The 24,820-nt window shown below is 36.7% G+C and overlaps 1 protein-coding gene across 1 annotated transcript; it reads right to left on the bottom strand.

Annotated features, from left to right (window-relative positions):
- Positions 1 to 571: 571 nt before the first annotated feature.
- LOC104447656 (cysteine-rich receptor-like protein kinase 25) lies at positions 572 to 5,087 on the bottom strand. The gene is made up of 8 exons (XM_039313932.1): positions 4,189 to 5,087; positions 3,922 to 4,034; positions 2,216 to 2,356; positions 1,979 to 2,100; positions 1,636 to 1,846; positions 1,214 to 1,451; positions 987 to 1,137; positions 572 to 891 (listed from the first exon to the last, which is right to left on the bottom strand). The coding sequence occupies exons 1-8, from the start codon at positions 5,085 to 5,087 to the stop codon at positions 607 to 609; spliced, it is 2,160 nt and encodes a 719-aa protein (XP_039169866.1). The 3' UTR covers positions 572 to 606.
- Positions 5,088 to 24,820: the final 19,733 nt, after the last annotated feature.

Below are 24,820 nucleotides of genomic sequence, written 5' to 3' on the forward strand. Positions count from 1 at the left end.
AGTTGCTGTTAATTAAGCCATCAATTCAGGTGTGAACGAGAATAAGATAAATGGTGACCAGTGAGGATGGTCCCCCATTGGCGTAGTATGGGGGTCATTTACATGGTCAATTGCGTGAGTTGCATTCTCATGTTCAGCGATCACGTTGGTCAAAGACAGTACTTGATGGCCCTTCGAACTCTGAACTTTATGTGGCCCTTTAGATATCGAGGAATTAAGGAAATATGCGTGTAAAGTCGCTTTGCCTTACCATTATAATCAACCACCAACCATCATAATCGAGTAAAGAAGTCGGAGATGCAAAGGAATATATTTGGAGATGACATTCAAGACCTCGATTTCTAATGAATGTGATGGATATAAAGCGTGCAGATTATATTATCACATATCATGAAAATACTATGAGAAAATCATGACAATGAAGTGAAACTCTAGTCCTTTCTAATTAATCATTTCTTCAGATGAGGAAGAACTTCCATTCGTCTAACCAATAAAACCACATATACATATGGATAGATTAATATAGACGACCATCCTTATTGAGAGGATCAAAACATAATTAGCCTCAACGAGAATACACCATGTTTACTCGTTGTTCATTGATGATCACCCAAATTCAGCCCGAGTGATAGACCTCCCGGTGGATTTGTTCGATTCCAGTCTCCCAGTCCTACCGGAGCAGAAAGCCGGTTGTTGGGGCAATTCAAGAGTAACGGAGTAGCTGTTCAACTCATGGACTATGTCCGCCATTGTGGGTCTACGATTTGGATCTTCCTGAGCACAGAGCAAACCAATTCTGAGGCATCTAGCAACTTCGGCAACTGAATACGTCTCTCCAATGGCGGGATCTAACACCAACAATGGCGTACCGTCTCTCCAGTTTTTCCAGGCCTGAAAATAGTTCATTGAAAAAATTTCTCAAGACATCGAATTTGCTTAGTTTAGCCATTTTCATTTTAGTTAAAGAGTCGATTCACGCAACTTACATAGCAAGCGATACCTTCGCCTTTGTCAACCTGGTTGAAAAAACTATTCTTCTTACCAATAATGAGCTCTAGAAGTAAGACACCGAAACTATAAACATCGGACTTCACTGAGAATTGCCCATTCATCACATACTCAGGTGACATGTAGCCACTGCAAACCATTATATATTAGTAATATAAGCATAAATAAGCATAAAAAGCAAAGAACAAAGCACAACAACACTTACTAAGTCCCCCCAATTCTTTCGGTCATTGCTAGTGTTTGGTCGATCCCGAAAATCCTTGCCATGCCGAAATCGGAAATCTTGGGGTTCATTTCACTATCCAACAATATATTGCTTGATTTCATATCACGATGGATGATCCGAATTCGAGAGTCCTCATGTAGATAGCGCATTCCTCGAGCAATCCCACATGCTATGTTGTAACGTATCGACCAATTCAAGTGCTTGCTTTTTTCAGGATCTGCATGAATGCACAATTGAAAAGCAGGTTATTTTTGGTTGATAAATCCTCTTGAATGCATTCTATGCAAGGAACTAACTTTAGGTTGCAAAAGATAGGAAACATTCAACATAATCTGAGGCTAATCACATATTCGCCTCAACAGAAAAAAGCAATAGCTTAGTAAAATCTCAAAAAGATGTACCAAATAAAAAGTAGTCAAGACTTTTATTCTGCACAAACTCATAGACAAGCAGTTTTTCTTCACCCTCTAAGCAGAACCCGAGCAGCTGCACGATGTTTCGATGTTGAAGCTTCGGTAGCAATGTGACTTCGTTCTTAAATTCTTCGAAACTTTGTCTAGAGCTTTGAGATAGTCGCTTCACGGCTATTAGTAGTCCATTAAGAAGCGTACCCTGGAAGGTTAGTATTTTGATGTTTAAGTCCACCTGAGTAGCTTCTGACCACAACTTTTCAAAGTGGCGAAATCAAAGATCTTCAAGTTTTTTTAACAAAAAAGATGTTTCAAGTGTGATAACTAGCTATACCAGGAAAACTTCACCGAATCCGCCATGACCCAACTTGTTTTGACAAGAGAAATTGTTTGTGGCGGTTACTATGGTGGCTAAATCGTACAGCATGGACTGGGAGTTCGTAATTTCTGTTAGGCCTACGCAAAGAAATAACACCAGATGGTCATTTTATTAAAAGAATAGAAAAGTACATCCTGCCTACACAGTTTTATCATTCTGTCCAAGTAGACGGCGGCAGTACATATTTCTTACCGATTCGATCTCCTTGGATGACTTCATGTCTGTTGGTCGCATTCCTCCGACTGAAACGCCAAGCGAGGAAGAGAACCACCGTGGTTGAGATGACAGAAAGGGCGACCACGATGATTATCACAGTAAATATATTGCTTCCGACTGCATATGAGCAACCATATCTCAATGGCATCAGTTTATGGGATATGACTGGATGAGATTTCAAAATTACCATAAGCCAGAGCAAACGTGAAAAATGGAGAAAAAGAAAAAAGAGTACACTATGAGAGCAAATGTCGAGAATAAATGATGTTGAGAGAATGTATAAGAATATGCATTGACAAAGTAAAAGCATCCTTTTACGAATTGTGATCTAAATAATCTAATCTCACAAGCGGATACGAGACCCGCCATGTTCAATAGGACAAAATATTGATTTTTTTTTCTTCGTCCATCCTATAACGATTTTTTTTCCCCAGAAAAATCATGTTGACAGAATGTGTAAGTATTCGTGGAGAAAGATTTGAGGAAGAATATTTAAAAATTCAGCATCATAATCTCATTCTTTCTTACCTTCTACATTTTATTTTGTGCGTTAATTATTTACATTATTAAGGTTATTTTCACTTGTCAATGCAATTTAAAAATACTCTATACTTATTTGTGGGTGTCCTTGTTTGGATTTTAAGAGAGAGAGGAAGACAAAAAGAGAGTATCTAATGAACACGAAAGTATTTAATTAGAATAAAGTTAGATTTTCCTATGAAGTAAAAAAAAAAAAAATCTCATTGATGAACAAAAATGGTCACTTATTTTTTCAAAACATATTAAGGCTTCATTTGTTTCATAGAAATTGAAAAGCTTGGAAAACATTTTTCTAAAAGTGATCGTTTGTATATCTTAAAATAAGTAGTCAATGAAAATTGCTTTTCACTTTTGTGGATGATTTGTTCGTTCATTTTTATAAACAACACAACCGATTTTTTTATTTTTTATAAAGATGCTTTTAGAAATAAATTTTACCAAAAAATAATTAAATGGAGTCTTAATTAAAATGGTTTTTCTATAATACGAGAAGAAGAAGAAGAAGAAGAAGAAGAAGAAGAAGAAGAAGAAAAGAAAGAAGGTGAGAAATGGACTCGAAGGGTACACCTAGGGTATTGTGTGATTGTCGAATATCACCTCAAGGAATTCAATCAATCAATCTCGCTGTTTTCTTTGAAAAATAATTACATAATTTTAGGGTGGTTGTGACCCTCTAGGATCAAATTGATGGATCCGGACATCGATACGTGCTACTTCAAAATCTTGATGCAAGTGGAAGCCAAAAGAGTTGTGAGAAAGACATACGTCAAGTCGAAAAATGATCATTAGAGAAATCGGTTACATCTAGTAAAATATGAATAGATCTGATTTTCCCTGTTAGCAATTTGGACAGATCTCACTTTTCTCTCGCCCTCTCTCTCCCTCTCTCTCTCTCTCTCCCCGTTACCTTTCCATTTCCATTTACCGTCTTCACTCCACTTGACCTTTTTATTTTCTCTCTTTCCTGTTTTTCTCTTTCTCCTTCAGAGTGCCGCCCGACACAATTCGAGGGCCGACGACCCTGCCAGCCTAGGGCGAAGGTCAGGGCGCTCTCGCCAGATCTGGCGAAGCGATGCAACTTCAAAGCTCAAACTCCTTGGAAGCGAGCTTCATCGCGAAGCCACAGACACTGGTCCTGGCACCATGCACTTCCCAATCCCACTTCCTCTCTCCCATGGTGAGGCCGGCCTTGCCCAAATCATGGCAGCCGTGGGCGAGGCTACCTTTGCCCGCGGCTGGTGAGGCCATGGCGAGGCTGGCCAATCTCTTTTCTGAGATCGAAGGAGAAGAAGTATTGGGGAAGAGAGAGAGTCTTTTACTGTCAGTAACGGAAGGGAGGAGAGAAGGTAACGGCGAGAGAGAAGATGGAGTAATTTATACGTGTCGACCTACCTTGCCACATGTCAGACTAATGAATGGAGCATACATGAAAAATCAGACCTAATATAATGAAAATGGAGAGTCTGGACGGGGGAAGACAAGCTAGACACTCACATGTAACTTCAAGTCCAGTCACCGGAGCGGGAGGCGAAGGTGCCAGAGAAGGAGGTGGAGTGGCCGGCGACGGCAGGGCCGAGGCATTATAAAAGGGGTAGAGCTCGTATCTCAAGTTGCAACTCGGAGCGAGCAACCTCCCACCTTGCTTCCCCTGTGACAGATTAGCGCTCGCAAACTGGAGGCACTTGACACAGTCTGACGCTGTCAAGTCCGGCGTACACTGCGCGAGTGCGTACAGCTTCTGTGAGCTAGTGAAGTTTGCCTCCGCTGCCGCAACCTTCTTCTCTGACCCGCCAGCTGAAGCCCTCACGGCGATGTCTCTCAGGGTTTCTCCGAGAAGCTGCATGAACCGGGTTGGCTCAATGACGTTCCCGATGTCGTACAAAACCCGATCTGGCGATTGCTCCATGACGGAGAGGATGGACCAGTTTGAGTACCGCAACATGCACTGGTCGTACCATATTATGGAGACTCGCTGGTTCGGGCATCTTTGGAGGATATCTCGTTCTCCGGCGGCCACGCAGCGGCCGCACGTGGTGCTGTTGAGGTCGCCACGGCAGAGGAAGAGCCCGTAGGCCCGTTCTGGAGGGTTTTGGCCAACGTTGGCATTGGCGAAGCCGTTGGTGCTGCCTGGGGCGGCAGAGGAGAGGGAAGAGAGGAGGGCGTGGAGGTTGGATCGGTAGATGGAGTTGGGAGTGAAGAGGGTGGTGTTTGGGCAATCATGATATAGATATTCGGGTGCCGCCTCAGTACCAAAAACGTGGAAGAAGAAGGAGGAGAGACAGAGGGAGATGATGAAGCTTGAATTCATTTTTGGCTTGGCTGATGAATGGATGGGACTTCATGATTTATAGAACCATTTAACTCGCAAGATCCCAATTTTGGTCTTGCCGCACGTTGACTATCTTTTTCTTAACTTTTCTGCCTATTATATTGGCGGTACGACGGATGGAGAAAATAAGGAAGAGAGGGAGTAAATTTCGGGGGAAAAAACAAGAATGAAGAGGAAGAGAGAGAGAGAGAGCGTGTCTTCTTTATTCATGAAAGGGGAAGGAAAAGGAAAATGAGAGCATGACCATGTAAAACATTTTTCACATGCAACAATGAAAAGTAAAATAATCCATAGACCGTTGCAATTCAAGTGCAATAAGTCATGACCTTTTAATTGTACAAATGACTTTGACTCCAAATAGTTTGGATATAGTTAATAAGATTTGAATAGGTGACTTTTCAATAACTTAGTAATGTCCTCCATAAAAAGAGTGAGCAACAATCCTTTAGTATTTGATAGAATGATTTAGTAATAATTTTTAATCTACTATGAGAATAATAGTCTATTATAAAAAAATCAATTAATAAATTATTATAAATTATTATAGGGTCTATTTTTTCAATAATATGTGACTCTAATAAATTATTATTTTTACAATATGTCAAAAATTACTATGCTAGCAAAATCTTATTTGATATTAAACCATTAGAATTCTAAGCCCTTCTAGCGCGCGCACTAAGACAAACAAGAATGTGGGTCTTGTCCTATTTTGTGACTGCTCGAGTCGGACCTTTGGTCTTCTCAGACCAAGAAAATTCGCTACCAAATATATTATATTTTATTTGCATGCGTTACCCCCGAAAGGAAGCGTACTTTTCAAGCCAGATAAAAATATATATTTGTGTACTAGGAGACAGTGACGGGTATAGCTTGTTTGTGCGTTTGGTTCACTTCGGGAATCAAGTGTATTTTGCTCAAATCAATTGGCATTTGGCTAGTGACTTTTGGTGCAGTGCTTTGCAAAGTAATTTGAAATTTTAAAAAAAATATGGAAAGGAAAAGTAAAGGGCACTGTTTGTCTTCTTCGTTGAAGAGAGATACATGAGATTGATTGCAAATCTATCTCCCATCCACCATTTCTATGCAAATCCTTAATCCGAAAGCTCTAATCGGTCAAAACCATAACTTTCTCATGTTGGCTACTATGTGGTAGTTAAGATTGATCGCATCACACTAGACAATAGGACCACCAAGGTTGCACGACCTCAAAGGCAACCTAGAATTAGCCCTTTGATAGAATTGTCCAAATAGTCATAAATATGTTGCACTTTTGCCAATTGAATTTTAAACTTTTCAATTTTATCCAATTTAATTCTAAACATTTTCACATTTTACTAATTCAGCTCTAAATCCTTTCACTTTTTATCAATTTAGTCTATTTAACTAATTTTAATCAAAAATTGCTAACGTGGATGGGCAGCGCTGATGTGACATTCTTTAAATAATATTTTAATAATATGTTTATTTATTTATTTATTTATTGGGTTTTGGATCTAGCCGGCAAGGGTTGCCACTCAACCCTCGTCGGCTAGGCAAGGGTGTCGTGCCCCTCACCAGATTTGGCTAGGCAAGAGTGGGCGTGTCCTCATCCAGAAATAGGGAGGGCTTGGTAGCCCTAGCCGGCCTAAGGCGAGGGCCCCACATGAGGGCCGCCAATCCCTCGCATGGCCAAATTTGGTGAGGATGTTGTAGCCCTCGCCTAGAACTCACGAGGGTGTGACGCTCTCGCCTAGGGCCCATGAGGCCGTCGGCCTTCACTTGTGGCTAGTGAGGGTTATCGGCAACTCTTGCCAACTAGATCGACCCCCCCCCATAAAAAGCAAAAATAATAATAATAATAAAAAAAATAATAATAATAATAATAATAATAATAATTGAAAATATTATTTAAAAAGTACCACGTCAGCGTCGGCCATCAACATCAGCAATTTTCAATCAAAATTAGTTTGATTAACTAAATTGGCAAGAAGTGAAAGTATTTAGGATTAAACTTGAAAGGTTTATAACTAAATTAACAAAAGTGCAATAGGTTTAAGATTTCTTGGATAGTTTTTCCCCACGATGCTAGGCGAGGTAACATTGAGGTTGCGTGACCTTGGCGACCATCGTAGAAGGGTTGTAGAGATAGATGATGATAGGGTTTAAGAAGACGAAGGGTCGATCCTTGACTTACGCAACTTCGACATCGACCCTCGACCTCGACCTGCGGGATCTCAATCTCTGGCATGTTTTATTTGCATGACATCGCATCTCTCTAGCATGTTGCACACTCTCTCTCTTTTTAGGACAAAAGCATGTTGTCTACTTGGGTTGGTGATAGTAGATACACGTGATACGTGATGGAGTCGTAGAGTCTCGTGGAGAAAAGTAATACCAAGGCTCAGAACTTTTCCTGTTAACAGAACCCTCGCTCGTATTATATTCGGAAGGCAATAACTGTTGTAGTTGTGAACTTGTAACTTGAAGCTTGTAATTTTAATATTGATGCTGATACTAAAGAGATTGACTAATTGCAACATCGCGGTTTTTTTCCCTTTCTGATTTTGAAAGTGTCTAGTACATAAAAAAATCAGTGTATTTTCTTTTCTATATTTTTTCACTTTGAACATTCGCATTCCTAACAACATATTAGATGACCCAATGCATGAGGACGACATATATTAATTTTGTAATGTTTTCGAGGGACCTTTCATATAAGAAAGAGTTCACTACGCATCAGCTAGACACGATTGCCTTGGTGTAACCGATTGGTTACAATATTCATGTGATAAATTTATTAATCAATTTTCACCACGTTCGTTTTTCTTGTTGATAAACAAATACCCGTCCGTTGCAGACACGGGAAAAAGTGTCGGTCAATTCCTGACCACATAAACTTACTCTATTGGGAGTTAAAGATATATTGTTTTGCTCATTGTTTATTAGATTAGAATTCTCAAGGTTTGTTCCGTTTATGTATTATTGCTATAACTGTATATTATACGAAACAACGCATATCATTTACATGACTAATATTACAAAATAATGTGTAAAATTTCCTCACCCTAGCATACCACTAGCACTAAATTTTTTGCTATAGTCATGATCACCTAATGCACACTTTCAAAATATGTGCTTATTAGTTTGAGATTTTGGAGAGACTAGCTACCACAACCTAAATTAAATATGAAAACTGTGTTTATGTTAACTTTTGTTCTGTATAGATGTTTAATATTGTGCCAAATAATGAGGTTCTTTGTTTTTTTTGTTTTTTTTTTTTTTTTTTTTCAGTTAGCTTTTATGGCTTTGCGGCATTAGTGCCAATTTTGGCAATTAATTTTGGAAGCTTTATATTTTGATTGCCAAAGATGAGATCCACAAGAGCATCGTTACAAATATAGCGTAAGAATAGCGCTAGACTAGCTGGATTCTTATTACAAAGATTTTTCTTCTCTAATGAAATCTCAATGCGATGTAAATAATTTTGGATTTTCTTTCACAAGGACATAAAGGCTTTCAGTGGTCTTATTGGTGCATACTACAATGGGGTCTTCGAGTGGGGTGAAATTGTAACAAGGTAGCCATAGGCGAACCTATAATTGAATCGAATCATTCAAAATGGAAATGTCCTCTTCCGCCACAAGCACCTGCTCCTAACAAATTGAAAAGAAGTGAACTCCCCAAACAAATTCAGAGCTAGTTGGTCCCCCAAAATGCATTGACGCACAGCAATTGACTGGAAAACTTGGTGTAAAGCACTACTTCTGTGCGGGATGGAATAATATAAATAAGGTTTTCTTGGGGGTGACAGTTGTACACAGTACGGTGGTTATGACATATTGCTAGAGATGGTATTCGTACTCTTTGACCGACCTAACTTTAAGGCACTGGATGATGTTGAATGCAGTGCTGATTGAGGGACTAAATGAAGTACTTTCTATCAACATCAGTTCCAACTTCTCAAATGCTAGCCCAAAATAGAAGGCAAAACAAAACTTTCCAAGGGAGGTTCTTGGCAGGAAACTCTTTCTGACTTGCTATATCGCGTGGAAATATAATACTCGAATTCGTGGTTAACAATGAGAACAATTTTTCAGACGATTCTCCCTTTTGATTCAACAAAACTGTTTTTTGATCAGAAGATGAATATGTCAAAAAGTTAAAACCTTAAACCATAGGTTTAGTTTATTAAAACTAGTCTATGAAGCTGTCTTACTAGGAGATATGTTAAATTGCAAGTGATCTTTTATATAATCGGTTATATACCAAAATCAATTATAGTATATATCATTTAAGAAGTTGATTGTATAAACTAAACCTTAGTAAGTCTAGTATTTTTCTAAAACAACACTCTATCATGTTATATTAGCAGTTGAGAATTTGGCTTGTGCATAAGAATCAGACAGATAGAATTAACTCAGTTCCTGCAAGATTTATTGATTCACATAATATAAATAGACTTTTACGTCGTTAAAAAAGAAAATCTCAAAACCAAAGAAATAATGATTTAACGATGTCACTGTCTCTAAATAAAGTCGGATCTATTTTTAAATGAAGATGTACATAATTTTCTATTAGGGCATAGTGGAAAGGAAAATAAAGTGACGTGAGAGTTCTCTCATCCAAAACGATTCCGAGCACGACCCGTTGTTTAGAGATGCAAAGTCGGATTTTTGCACGCTGTTGAATGAATTGGTCTACTTCTTTTGTCTTTAAGCTACTTTTCTAGGGGAATAATTTGACTTGAAGTAAAAAAAAAAAGTTTTTTGAAGCCGAGTCAGGACTGGTGATGCTGATTTAAGTAATCGAGAAGTTGCACGAGTTTTATGAGGAGATATTGTCAGGGGCATAAACCATTAGAATCCAGTGCTAGATTTACCAAAACTGATATTAAATTTGGTATCTTTTAAAGGGTCAACCAAAACCATGCGCGCGTCCATGGTTTGTCCCGTATATTCAGGCCAGCAATCGTCTTCTGAATGTATATGGCAGTTTAGTCATGTGATGTCAAGTCACATTTCCAGCTACCTTATCAGATCAACGAATTACTCAAATGAGATGAACTCATCTGCAAGACGTCATCCTCTTGCTGAATCTGAATACGCAAACACAAAGTCCATGATGAGAAATCAGCCGATAAGGATGAACCAAGAAAAGTCATTGCTTATGAATTGATAGCTTTCGATTCTCGTTTACAACGTGGAAATAGGAAAGTCGAGACCAGATTTTCAAATGCTGGCTCCAAAATAAAATAATACATAAAGACAAAACAAACCAAAACAAAATTTTCTACCCCAGGTTCTTGGCAGGAGACTCTTGCTAACAGGCTATATCAAGTCGAAATATAATACTCAGAATTCGTGGTCAAACTGGATTAAGGAGAGTCCAGGAATCTTAGACTGGGACTATCTAAGATAATGATTCTGGTCCAATAAAATAGAGCCCTAATAACGGAAAAAAAATCACCAAATTCAGGACCAATGTGTCCTTGTGGTCGTCCAAAAACTTTGGACTGCATTTTCAACCACGACCAGAAACCTACGCATAATAAAGAAAAAAAAAATTCAAGTATGAGCACACCGCGGGAAAAAAGAGGCAAATTTCATGTGCTGGTGATTTTTGGTTCTTGGAATGGTTTTGGAGAATAAGAAGCTTATTTTTTCATGTACCTACATCTGGTTTTTCTTCCCTCTATAATTTTAGGGGAAAAAAAATAGCATTGCTAGTTGATATGTGAGACAATTAAGATAAGGTTAGGAATTAGAATGATAGCTATTTGCCATCTTTCTACAAAAATATAATTCCCGAGTTTAGGAATTAAAATGATAACTTTTTTCAGAATAGCAAGAATGCAGACCATATAAGAGACGAAAATGCATCTAACTCTATATAAAATCGTGTATGGTTTTCCATGTGGATATGCCATAAAGCAAAAGAAGGTAATGTGAGGAGATCATACTACTCACAAATGACACTGAATGTGACACATTGCCTAGGGATGCAAAGTTTGCAACCTAGTGTATTTATTAATATCTCAATATAAAGTTTTTAGATGTCGCTACTTTATGTCTTAAATTACAGAGAACATGTATATATTAAATATTTATTTTAATTATTTTATTTTAATTAATTTTATATTAATATTTAATTATTATTTAATATTCTATTCTACGGACAGGTATTGGTCATTTCATTACTAAAGAAATATTCCGGCAATGTACAGCTTTTTGATTGATTAAACTGATCGACTTCATTCATCTTTGAGTTATTGCACTTTGTCCAAAACAACTTTTCATTTAGGTTTTGTTTGCTTCACGAAAGAAGAATGATTTGCAAAGCATTTTACTAAACATGATCTATTTTATCACTTGAAATAATTAATCAATGGAAAATATTTTCAATATCGATAATAATTATGCCTAAATATTTTCATAAATAATGCAAATATTTATTATTCATTCATTATTGTAAGCAATATAAACAATCGTTTTTAGGAAAATATTTTCAAATCATTCATTCTTCATGAAATAAATGGAATTTTTTATATTAGGATACTTTTAGCCCCAAGCATAATCTAAAGCCTTTTAAAAGGAAAATTGTCTGAAGAGTCATAAATCTATTCAATCATAAACTTTTTAATCATATAAATTTTTTTTACTAAAATTTTTTTGTCAATTTGATCCTGAATAGTTTGACGATTTGTCAATCTAATCATTCCATATTTAACAGGTTTATGAAAAAATTAACAAATTATCAAAAGATTTAACACTATATTTGCACCTAAGGATTAAATTGACAAATCATTATAATGTTCAGAATTTAGTTGACATAAAAAATTTTAGAGCTCGATTTTTTGGATAATTATTTCACTATTTAGATGAGGTTAAATCAATATTTTGAAGGAGGGGCAGGCTGGGTGACGCTGTGGGGCGCGTCACGTGGTGATACTAATTGGAGAAATAAAGATTCTGTAATGCCTAAATAAGTAGTGCCAATCATATTTAATTGATTGTCGCTTTGACTCAGTCAAATATTCTGAGCTTCTGGCGGATTGCTGTTGTGATGAAAAAGGGAAGGAGTCACGACATCTACTTTGATATTAAGGCTCTATAGGTTTATTTCTACAAATTGCATTAATTTGCTAAAATATCTTTGCTTATAATATTATATATATATATATATATATATATATATGTATGTATGTATGTTATGTAAAATATGTCTTCGAAATGGGTTTAACAATGAAATCGGATCGAGTAAAAACAACTCGGACTTTGAGGCGTGATATCACTTTCTTTAAGGATTTATTTGCCCCACAACGTTGCTAATGGTCACTGGAAAAAATCCTCCAGGATACAACAAAGTCTCGAGATAAGAATACTAAATAGCAATTTTAGTACTTCTCTATAGTCTCTCTAAGAAATAATTGAAAAATTGGCTGCAGTTTTTCAGAAAAAGGACTCGAAAATGACAACACACTTTCTTTCCGAAAATTACAAGTTTATATATGAAACAGTATTGCAACTCTTTGTGAAAATTGCGAACAAACACGTCTTTAGAAAACTGTTCGGATAAACCAATGCGACTCTTCGGAAGAAGTCGAATAACGAACAATTGCAATCCTTCGGAAAAATTAAAACCGAATAAGTAATTTTCCAACGGTTGTCTTGAAAAGACACAAATAAAATTCGGAATATATATATTTTAAATAGAATTTCGAATTTTCATTTATATTTCATTTCCGAAATTCTCAAATTAAAAGGCAACCTTTGAACTAAAAAAATAATAATAATAATAAATAATAAATAGCAATGGATTAATGCTAATTAAATCACGGGCGTGCAAAGTGCTAAGTGCACCAAATAATCGCGCAATTATCCACGCACCCGCACGCGGACCCCACCTAATCACTCCTTTAACTACAAAAGGGAAATCCCACATTAATAAACCGACCCTCCTGCTCCCACATTTTCTATGTGGGACAAAGTAAAAGGCACTCATTTTGTTTTAACAAACAAAATTCCAACATGTATGTATATTACATATATCAGAAGTGAGTAAAGGTCAAGAGATTGAGCCACATGGCACACTCACATAGGAGCTTTACACAGAAATTTACCTTTACACTCACTTTTGCAAATCCAAATCTTAACAAATTTTTAATTCTGCATCTCTAATTTCTATACATATTTGTTAATAAATCTCTAATTGATCGACAAGAAATAATATTTTGGTAATAAATATTTAAAAATAATCATCCATTTACAAATCAATCTATTGTGTATTATGATGTGACTTTGAAAGAGATTAACAAAGTCGGACACCTAGTATGATATAATATCTAATTCTTTATTCCTATTTGACAAATAATAATATTAAGAGATGAATAAAAAAATCCATCTTCACGAAAAACACGATTATGCAACATAATTATTAAATGAATATAATAAAGTTACCCATCAGTAAATATAGAAGGACAGAACATATGTTTAGAGGGCTTTGTCACATAACTGCACATACTTAAAAAATGTGATGACTTTTTGTGATTGAGAAGTTCTATGCTACACATTATGACATAATATATGGTCGTATTTCATGAGTAAACAACGAAAAGTAGTATATGTTGGCAAGTTAAAACCCTAAACCATGGAGCTATATTTATTAAAACTAGTTTACAAAGCTACTAGAAAATATATCAGATTCTTAGTGATCATTTGGTTATATAAAAAAAATACTAATAGCCTAACATATCATTTAATTAACTAATTGTATAAAATAGCCTTAAGAAACCTATCATTTTCCTAAAAAACCCCCCATGACATTGGCTTTGCGATTTAATTTGGGCTGTGCATTTGAATTAGACGTGTAGAGCAAACTCGATTCCTTGCACAGACTTTTGAATGACATTATCATAAAGGATCTTTTCGTACTTGAAAAAGGAAAAATCAAAACCAAAGAGATAATGTCAAGAATGAGAGGAGTCCCTAGACACAAGGGAAGCCCGTCAAAGATTCCAGAATAATTGTCTAAAAAATGAAAATTGTGCTTCAAAGTCTTGGGGAGACTTTTGCGTAGTTTAGGAGGATAAGTTAGCTTATTTGCCAAAATCAATTATTAAAATATGAATTTCCTTTCGTTATCTTCCATTAAAAAGACTTTTGGGTAGTTTAGGAAGCCACAATCAAGATATTGAAATTGTGCAATCGAGAAGATTGATCTAGAAAAAAATTTCCAAACTTTATTGCAGAAACCTAAGAGTTTGTTCAATTTTAAACACAATTTTTTTATCAAAGATTTTTGCACATTTTAAGAGAAAACTACTCAAAAACTAATTTTTAAGCTTTTTCTTAATTCTGAAAAAGACAAACCTAGAAAGCATTTTTGACTTTTTTTATTTTTTAAACTTTTTTTCAAAACTTTTTTAAAATAATTTTTTATACTGAAAATGGGGACCCGGGCCGGGCCTTGGGGTCCAGCCCGAAAATGGGCTGCAGCAAGTCACACTAATCTGGGCTGAAGGACGCGAAATCGGCTTCACACATTAAGAGGCTTTAATTGATTGAAAAACGAATTGGGCTCAACTCATAGAATTAAGCCCGATTCCTCCAGCATTTGACTAAGCCCAATCCCAATGGACCAAGTTCAGGCCCAATCTAATTTAACAAGCCCATCTATCCTATCTAGAACCCAAAACACACTAAGCTCAAATAAGCCCGAATTCGACAAAATCCAACTTCAGCCCCAGAACATGAATACGTGAATTTTTAATTATCAAAACTTGGGATCAACAAAAGAAAGCGTCGCTTATGGACCGCCATCTGGAGCATTATACGAAACCTCACCGTCGTTTACCACCAGCTTGTCACTAGACCAACGCCTCCGAACATTACAATCACAGCTCCAAGAATACTCAGAAGGACAATATCAAAGCACCAGGCAAAGGCAATGGAAAGTTTTAAGAGATCCGAACTCTTATGGAAACAAATTTTTTTATTGAAAAAGCACTAAATAATCAAGAACAATCTTGCACTGAACATAAAAATTTGAATGCCTCTCTTAAACAAGTCGGAATTTGAGACTAAATTGAATGGACTTTGTTCAAGCATTTCTTCGAACATGTAGTGCGCGTTTGGTAACAATTCTGTTCCCGGGAGTAGATTCTGATCATAAATTATTCTTTTTTATTATATTCCCGAGAATAGATTCTAAGCATTTTAAGCCATTTAGTAACTGTCCAAAATTTCTGATTTTGGAATAGAATTGCATTTGATACCGCGTTTATTGATTTTGTTCCAAATCAATTTCTTTAATTTTTAAATAATTTTTTTTTTTTTACTTTTTCCTTTTTTTTTTTTTTTCCTTTTCCTTCTTCTTCTTCTTCTTCTTCTTCTTTTCTTCTTTTTTCTTCCTATTCTTCTTCTTCTTCTTGTGACTAGTCGCTAGACCGGGTGACCGGCCAAATGAGGGCCGACCCTCGTCGGCCGAGCCTCACTGGACCTTGCCTTGGCCTGGCAAGCCTATGGTGAGCTCGTCGAACCGGGGACGGTGACCAGCGGCAACAGGCGGCAATGGGTGGCGGCGAACGGTGGCGGGCGGTGGTGGATGGTGGCCGCGAGATGGCGGAAGGGAAGAAGAATAAGAGTTGGTTTTGATTTTCAAATTTGTTCCTGGAACAAAAATCAACTTTTTTTTAATTCTTGATTCCACTCCAAATCTGTTCTCGGGAACAAAAATTTTACCAAACGCAATTCTATTCCAAAACTACTCCCAAGAACAAAAAATCAGAATCGGGTACTGTTTGGCACGTTACCAAATAGCCCCGTAGTGGGCAGCGAGTTGTATAGCAAATATGGACCTACCCATAGCTCAAATTCACACCCAAACTCAAGAGAAATTAGCAAGCAACATTCAAACTTAAAAAAAGCCGAACGAAGAAAAACTGACTCGTTTGATATCTAATCTTGTTCATTTCATAAAGATGTTTGTCAAGTGTTTTAGATTGATTTTAAACATATCCACTAATATATGATGCGATCATGCGTTTGCGCAATCATTAAGATAACAATCATCAATTAAGGAAGCATTGAATAAATTGCAAGGCAAAACAATAATCTAGCACTAAGAAATAAGGAAAATATCATTCCTAGCCAAGCTAAAATGGAAAGCAAATCGATATATTGAGAGCATGCAATCATTTAATAATTGAAATAGCAAAGTGTGAACAACCTAGCACTCATCTTTAAAAACATTTGCACCTTATTATAAAGCCCTAAGGGCTTGTTCAATTTTGGGCGAAAAGACTTTCAAGGATATTCACACACTTTAAGAGAAAACTATCCATTTTTTTTAAAGATTTAATATTTTAGAACAATAACAAAATTTTGGAATTTTTAATAAAAAATAATTTTTAGTCTAAAAATAGGGACCGGGGCCGGGCCCTTGGGCCCAACCCAATGTGGACCGCAATTGGTCTCATGAAACTAGGCTCATGGCACAATTGGATTTTCAAATTGAGCCATCCTTTCAAAGACCTAAGCCCAGCTCATTAAAGAACTAACTTAGCCAGACCAAATCATACTAAGCTAAGCCCAAGCTCACCAAGGGCCACAATGAACCCAAATTTGAAATCAATAAAAGTCCAAATTTTGGGTGAAGAACACTTCTAGTGTTAAAACTTGACATGAGTGGATATACAAGTATTAAAACTTTTAAAGGGTACACTTAAGTGTCAAAATTGAAAAATGGAGTAACACTTAAGTGGCAATGATTAGAATTTTTGACCAAATAGCTAATGTGGAATTTTCCATCGAGAATTTTAGATGATGTGGCATTTGTTCAAAAAAAAAATTATCCATGTGATGCCAACGTGGTTAGATAAGCCCAAAACGACATCATTTTAATCAAATTTGATTTTTAATATAACTTTTAATTAAATTGAATTAAAAAACTAAATTAAAAAAAGGAAATTAGAGAGGGCATTAGTAGCCTTCATTGCCACCACCTCACCATCGCTGCAAAGGGTCAGTAACAGTGGAGTGAGGGTCAACCGGGGTCACTAGGCCTTGACCTATGGCCGGCGTCCCCACTCTTGCAAGTGACAATGACCCCTCTAGGCAACGGCTGTCAACCCTCATCAGATCTAGGGAAAGGCCGTGGCCCCTTGCCTTAGATCTATGCGATGGCATATAGGCCATCACCTATGATTAGCCAAGGTTGTCGACTCTTTCTAGCTATCGTCCCTCGCTAATTTCCCCTTTTTTAATTTATTCTTTTAAATTTAATTTAATTAATATTTATATTAAAAATCAAATTTCAGGGCAAAATGACGTCATTTTGGGACAATGATTGCTGAGTGAATATTCTAGCAAGCGATAAAGACAACTTTCCATTTTGTCTCTCGCCTCACTCGTCTTGCGGCCTCACCTCCATCTCTCACTCTTATTCTTAGTGCCTTTGGCCTCATTGCTCCCTTTGTCACTCTCACTCTCAGTTGCCTCTGACCTTTGATCTAATTGCTCACTCTCAAGTCTCACACCTCTTTTGAGGTGTGGATAAATCGATTAGTTCTATGGACCCACTCGCGAATCGAACTGGATTGGCGGTCCAATCCTAGGGTGGCTTCTTAGAACCAATGGGCAGTTCTCAGTTCCAATTTATCAGAACCGGTCCTTAATAGGTGGTTGTTTGACCATCCACCTAGGATTCGATCACCCAAACCCTATTCTAATCAACAAGTTAATTCCTATTTGAGTTTACAACATATTACATTTGTAAAAAATAAAAGATAATTGACATTGACAAAATGAGGAGTTTGGTGTGAATTCTTATTGTGGAAACAATAAAATTTGAATCCGTCGAAAAGTTCAATTAAAAGAATAGAGAGAAAATCTGTTGATGATTTTTTTCCTTCATACCAGTAGGCTCTTTCTCTAAATACATGGGGAGATCATCAAGAGAAGGGGGAAGTCCGAGCCCATCGACCACTGGTATTGGCAAAATGGGTCCCCTAACCCATTTTTCTACTGATATATGAGGTTTTGAATTAAAATGAGTCACTCCCAATTTATGGAAAGGTTCAAATGAATTGTAAAGAACGAAGACCAATCAAAAAATGGGTTCATGTATGTTTTAATTCAAATCCATCTTTGACCTATTCTAATCAAGTTGATATTGAGATATATTGGCCGTTTTTTTATTTTTCCATTTTTTGAGCCGTAACAAGTTGTTGTCTCCTTTATTGCGAATCTGTGCCCAATATTTCAAAGTGATGATATACGAATTAACATTGACTTAATGCTAAATAAGTAGACAATTACTGTGGTAGTTTGTTTTGCTCAAACGTCTATTTCGTTGTAGACATTATATTAGTTGCGTGTGTAGATCAAACGCTAGAAGACATCATTTTCGCTGACCTTTGCTCGTATTACAGTCAATATCTAAAACAACTTTATCGTGTTGGAAGGAGTCTTGCGAAAGGGATGATGCTCTTTGGGCCCAAAAAAATAGATGGGAAACATTAATCCTTAACATATCTTATAAGGTTGTTGAAAGAATTCGTTTCAGTTTGTAAGAAAAAAACTCAACTTGCATCTCAAGAAAAATAATACAAATAAATATAGCCTCTTAGAGTTGGGCCACATGAAAATTACATGACCTCTTATTTAATGGCAACAATTGTTAAGAGTTGGGTTTGGTTTGGATATGAATCATTAATGTTGTATGACGTAAAAATGAGTTAATGCAGATAGAAACCATCTTGCACCCACTTACCACCTAACTTCAACCTTATCCACCTGATTAGCAAAGAAAAGGACACGACAAGTGATATAACTTGAGTGCCATAACATTTTTTTTTCAATTATTTGACTATCATAACTTACATACAACATTTACATAGGTATCATAATTTTTTTTTTCCGATTACTTGAGCACCATAACTTTTTAAAAACATTCATCATAAGTATTATAATACGGTGGATTTTTTACACTTAGGTGAACGTTTTTCAAATTTTTTGACACTTAGGTGCCCTTATCCATCGTTTGGCAAAATCTACCATGTTTAACTAGTATGAGATTGAGATAATTGCCAGATCCGCTTGGGAAAGTTGCACCTGAAATGTGCCTCGATTCTTGGTGACGGGAGACCTGTCATTGAAGTTCGGAAAACATTAATAAGAAAGCACTCCGTGAAAAGAAAAATAAATAAGAAAAGAATGTAAAACATGTACATAAACATTTTAGAAAGACAATCCCGTTTTCTTTATGTTACATTGATCGTACATTGTCGTGCTTCTGGAAGACTCAATTCAACTACTTCTCGTCTAGACTAAATAATCAAATGGGAGTGTTAGTTAAATTACCAATATATTTACTCTCATTCATCAAAGGTTGCTCATGAAAAATCTATATTCAGTTAAAAGAACAAAAACCAAAAAATTCAAATTTTCCACAACTAGTGAAAGCTTGAACGTATGATTTCTTGCAAATGGTACTTTCTGCACATTAGAAGGTTAAACTGCAACAAACCAAATAAGAAGTAATCAAGACTTTTATTTGCACAAACTCATAGGTGAGTAGTTTTCCATCTCCCTCTAAGCAAAATTCGAGCAGCCATACAAGGTTTATGTATTGAGGCTTCACGACCAATAGAACTTCATTCTTGAATTCTTCCTCACCCTGTCTTGAGCTTTGAGATAACCTCTTCACTGCGATTTGTTGTCCATTAGAATGTCTACCCTAAAGTGTTTTGTACTTAGCGTCTATTTCCTAATCACAATGTCTTATAAGCAAACATAAAAAAGCTTTACATGTTTCTTTTTATTCGACATCATTATGTTTAATTCAAATGTAAAGCATTCTTATTATTTCTAACTAATATGTAATTTGCACCTAAAAATTTCACCGGATCCACCTTTACCTAACTCGTTTTCACGAGAAAAATTATTTGTTGTGGCTAGTATTGCAGCCAAGTCATATTGCAAGGACTCCATGGAATTAAGTTTGTTTGCACCAACATTACAAAACAACTCAAATTGATTATAAAATTACATCAATAATGTTGATTTTGATCTATAATAATGGATATAGGGAGGGGTGAGTGGTTTCCATTTCCTACTGTTTAGGTCCTCAGGCTCTTAATTTTATCTCGGAACCATACTCACCTCTAGATATGAGGTTGCTAGTGCTTCGGGACATTATCAGAAGGAAGAGTATTAGTTAAATTGGCATGTTGTGTCTCCTCACTGTAAAGAATCTTTCCTGTCTTGATTGGTCATGAAGAAAAGCAAAAAGAAACAAAATCATTAATACTATAAGAAAGAAATGGGATTAATATTGTATCACCATCAGTTCTTCATGCTAAGGGAAATGTTCATTGTGGTGCAGGTGTTACCTATTCTTAGCAGGAATCCATAAAGGTTAGGAATATTTTGAGGCCTCATAGTGTGGTTAGTGACGGTGAATTTATATCACGTTGGCATGTTGGGGCATCTGAAACGAGCCCACGTGAACGTTTATCTTTCTTTTCTTCGTTTTCTCATTTCCTCCACGGACAAGCTCACTTTCACTTTGTCCTTGCATGAAATGTCACCACCTTCACTGACTTCATGCACATATCTGTTAAAGAGACAAAACAAAGATTAAAAACACAGAACAAAGAAGCTGATAGAAGCAGAGGAGCTGAGCAAAGTGAAGATGATAAAAGAAGGGAAAGATGAGTTGCAACTACAGCTGAACAAGGCAGTTGAATAAATCAAAGCAGAGCAAGCTCGAAGTGAAGCTGAAAGATGAGTTGGCAAGCTATAAAGAAGTCGAAGAAACAAAACCTGAGCTGGTGATCCGTAGAAAAGTTGAGCTGGCAATCCCTGTGAAGAATCCGACTATACAAGAGATTAACAAGAGATTAAAACTAGGAACAGAAGTTGATCAAGCTACTGAAGGAGCTGCACGTGTGCCAAGATTAATCATTATGTTACTAAAGTTGAAAATCTGTTTTGAAAGAAAGTCTAAGTAGTTAAGCTTTAGTATAAAGAGATTGAAGGAAACTGATGAGCCAATGTGATACATTTCTGAAAACTTGAATCTCTCTGTTCTCTTAATTCTCTCTGTTCTTCTCAAGTTCTTTCTCTTTGTATTTTTGTTCTTCTTCATATAGTAAAGCTTTGTAAGGTTGAACAAGAAGAAAGATGAAAAGAAATGTTCAACTGATGTATTGCAATTGATTGTTCAGCAACTACAGAATACATTAGTCTCTCATATACAGTTTATCTTCTAGATTCTATTTCTTCTCAATATCTAGGGAAGCAACTCTGAAAGTGGCTGAATCCTGGCTATTGAACCATGGATTTGGGCTTTAGGAAACATGAGCTGTGCCCATCTGTAACAAATGTAGATTCAATTGGGCCAATCTCGACTTCAATGGTAACACATGCCTTGAGAAAATATTAGGTAGGTTCATCATTCCACGTCATCAACGAGAGACTCCATTAATTGGCTGCCACTTCTCCTAGTGAATTCATTAATTTCAATTTTTTTGTCAACCTGATTTTTCTCTGTCCTCCTCTTACTTTTGTACCACACCATAAATCAAGAAATGCTTACACTTCATTAACAGGTTCTGCAAACAAAGATGTGCACAACAAGATGACTGAATTTACGAGGAAAATTCCCATGCAAAATCCCTTGAGCCTTTTTACAATTCATTAGGAATCAAAGTCAAAATAAAGCTTAGTTAAATTGCTTTTCCAATTCTCTATTTCTTTTGCACATAAATCTCAAGGTTATTGAATGAAACGGAAGGTGAACCTGCTTCAAGTTGCAGAAACCTTTGTAAACTCACACCCAACCTTGAAAAACACAAATACCTACACCTCATAGAAACCCTAAGTCCGAGCCTTCCTCTCTTACTATCATTCTTGAGAACATGAAGCGCAACGACGCAATCGCCAGGTTCGATGACCTTGACCAAAGCGCACGTCAGCAGCTCCCTACTCTGCAAGCTCAACGCCAACCACCATCGCCTGGGCTCCATGAACTTCAGCTGGAGGCTCTACGACGACGACCTTGATTAAAGCAGTACTACTTTGATGCCATGAGTGAGAGAAGAGAGAGAGAAAGTAACGGAGGATAGGGGTTAACAAAAGTGAGAAGAAAATTGACACTAATGAAATTTCCAGAGGATATTGTACAATATTATCTTATGTATGACAAAGGAGAATGGAGTAGATAAGACACCAGCAAAAGTTAAAAATAAAGAGTTCAAAGTCGGTGTTTTTTTCCAACATGGAAAGTTATGGCCAAGGTCAAAGCAAGTCAAGAATGTTGACGGGTGAAGATAGTATACTCAATCGCTCGCAATGAGTGTGAATGTTATAAAAAAAAAATTAAGTGATTCTAATTCCTTTTTTCAACAAAAGACACGTCTCTTTTTTAAAATAATCGTTAGGGACTTTGAACTATACTCTTGAAATCCACACATTTATATAACAAAAGAAAGCATATCCACATTTCACCCAATAGCAATACTTTGTCCAAATCCATATGATAAATCACATTTATTGTAATTCCTTATAGTTCCACCAACCATCCATACACAGTTCTTTTATTGCAGTCATCAAATAAAGAAAAGAGTTGTCTGAATTTTGTTCTTTCCTTTTCTTTTACAAATTCTTCTTTTTCTTTTCTCATCTTTTGCTTCTTCCTCAATTCCACGAGTAATGCCACCGCCCTCCTCCTTATGATAAAAAGGCGAGCTTGAGCAAAGATGGGCCAATGCAATGCAGAACCGAAATGCCGATAATGGTGAGGCACGGAAATAAGGCGAGGATGAGGGGAGGGAGAGAGAGAGAGAGAAATAAATGGTGAGGATGATCCCAGAAAACTACTAATAAGTTGCTATTGATTACGCCATCAATTCAGGTGTGAAAGAGAATAAGATAAATGGTGACCGGTGAGGATGGTCCCCCATTGGCCTAGTACAGGGGTCATTTGCAAGGTCAATTGTGTGAGTTGCATTCTCATGTTTAGCGATGATGTTGGTTAGAGACAGCATTTGTTGGCTCTTGAAACTCTAAACTTTCCGTGGTCCTTTGAAGATCGAGGGATTAAGGAAATATGTGTAAAGTCGCTTTGCCTCACAATCATAATCAACCACTAACCATTATAATCGAGTAAAGAAGTCAGAGATGTAAAGGAACATATTTGGAGATGATATTCATGACCTTGATTTCTAATGAATGTGATGGAAATAAAGCGGTGCATATTATATCATCACATATCATGAAAATACTATGAGAAAATCATGACAATGAAGTGAAACTCTAGTCCTTTCTTATTAATCGTTTCTTCGGATGAGGAACAACCTGCATTCCTCTATCCAATAAGACCACATATACATATGAATAGATTATGATAGATTACCTTCCTTATCGAGAGGATCAAAACATGATTAGCCTCAACGAGAACACGTCATATTTGCATATTGTTCATTGATGATCACCAAAGTTCAGCCCCAGTGACAGACCTCCCAGTGGAATTCCTTATCACAACTTCTTAGAAGCTAACATAAAGAGGCTTTACATCAACATCATTATGTTAAATTCAATTCATATGTAAAGCATTCTGGATTGTTTCTAACAAACATGTAATAAGTACCTACAAAACTTCACCAAATCCACCTTCACCCAATTTTTTTTTCACGAGAGAAATCATTTGTTGCAGCTTGTGTTGTAGCCAAGTCAAATTGCAAGGACTCCGTAGTGGTAAGTTCATTTGCATCAACATTACGAAACAACTCAATTTGATCAAAAAATTTAATCGATAGTATCGATTTTGATCAAAAGTAACGGGGTTGCTAGTGCTTGGGGACATTTATTACAACGAAGAGCACCAGCTAAACAGGCATGTCATGTCTCCCAACCATGAAGCAATCTTTCCTCTCTTGATCGGTCATGAAGAAAAGCAAAAAGATAAAATCATCAATACTATAGGAAACAAATGGGATGTATCTTGTATCACAATCACTTCTTCATGCTAGAGGAAGTGTTCATTGTGAGGCAGATGCTTACCATGCTTGGAGAGAATCCTCAGAGATTAGGAGTATTTTGAGGCCTCATTATGTAGTTGGTAATGGTGAATTTATATCATGCTGGCATGTTAGGCTACCCAAAACGTACACACGTGAAAATTTCTCTCTTTTCTTAGTTTTCTCATTTCCTTCACGGACGAGCTCACTCTCTCTTTTTTCTTGCATTTCTCACCACCTTCACTAACTTCATGCGCATATCTAGGGAAGCAACTTTGAAAGTGGCTGCATTGTGGCTATCATTTCGACCAAAAAGAAGGAAAAAGAAAAAAGAGAACTGCGGCTATTGAAACATGGGTTTGGGCTTTATGAAACATGGGCTGGGCCCATCTATAACAAATGTATATTCAATAAGCTAATCTCAACTTTTGTGATGACACACTGCCTCAGAAAATATTAGTTGAGACCGTTTTGCCATGTTGTCAATGAGACACTCCGTTAATTGGCTGCCATGTGTCCTAGGGGACCCATTAATTTCAATTTTGTCTCACTTCCGTCACTTCTCTCGGCTCTGTTACCCTCTCTCTCTCCCTTCCGTTCGGTGTTCTTCCTCGAGCACCACACCATAAGTCCAAAAATGCTTAAACTTCATTAACAAGCTCCACAAACAAAGATGTGCACAACAAGATGACCAAATTTATAGGGAAAATTC

Source organism: Eucalyptus grandis, chromosome 5 (genome assembly GCF_016545825.1).
Source record: "Eucalyptus grandis isolate ANBG69807.140 chromosome 5, ASM1654582v1, whole genome shotgun sequence".
NCBI lineage: Eukaryota > Viridiplantae > Streptophyta > Magnoliopsida > Myrtales > Myrtaceae > Eucalyptus > Eucalyptus grandis.

Coding starts and splice junctions, on each gene's coding strand:
- LOC104447656 (XM_039313932.1), bottom strand. CDS start 5,087: ATGAATTCAAGCTTCATCATCTCCCTCTGTCTCTCCTCCTTCTTCTTC. Junction 4,035..4,188: donor CATGTATGCTCCATTCATTA/GTCTGACATGTG, acceptor GAGATTGGCCAG/CCTCGCCATGGCCTCACCAG. Junction 1,138..1,213: donor GAAAGAATTGGGGGGACTTA/GTAAGTGTTGTT, acceptor AATGGTTTGCAG/TGGCTACATGTCACCTGAGT.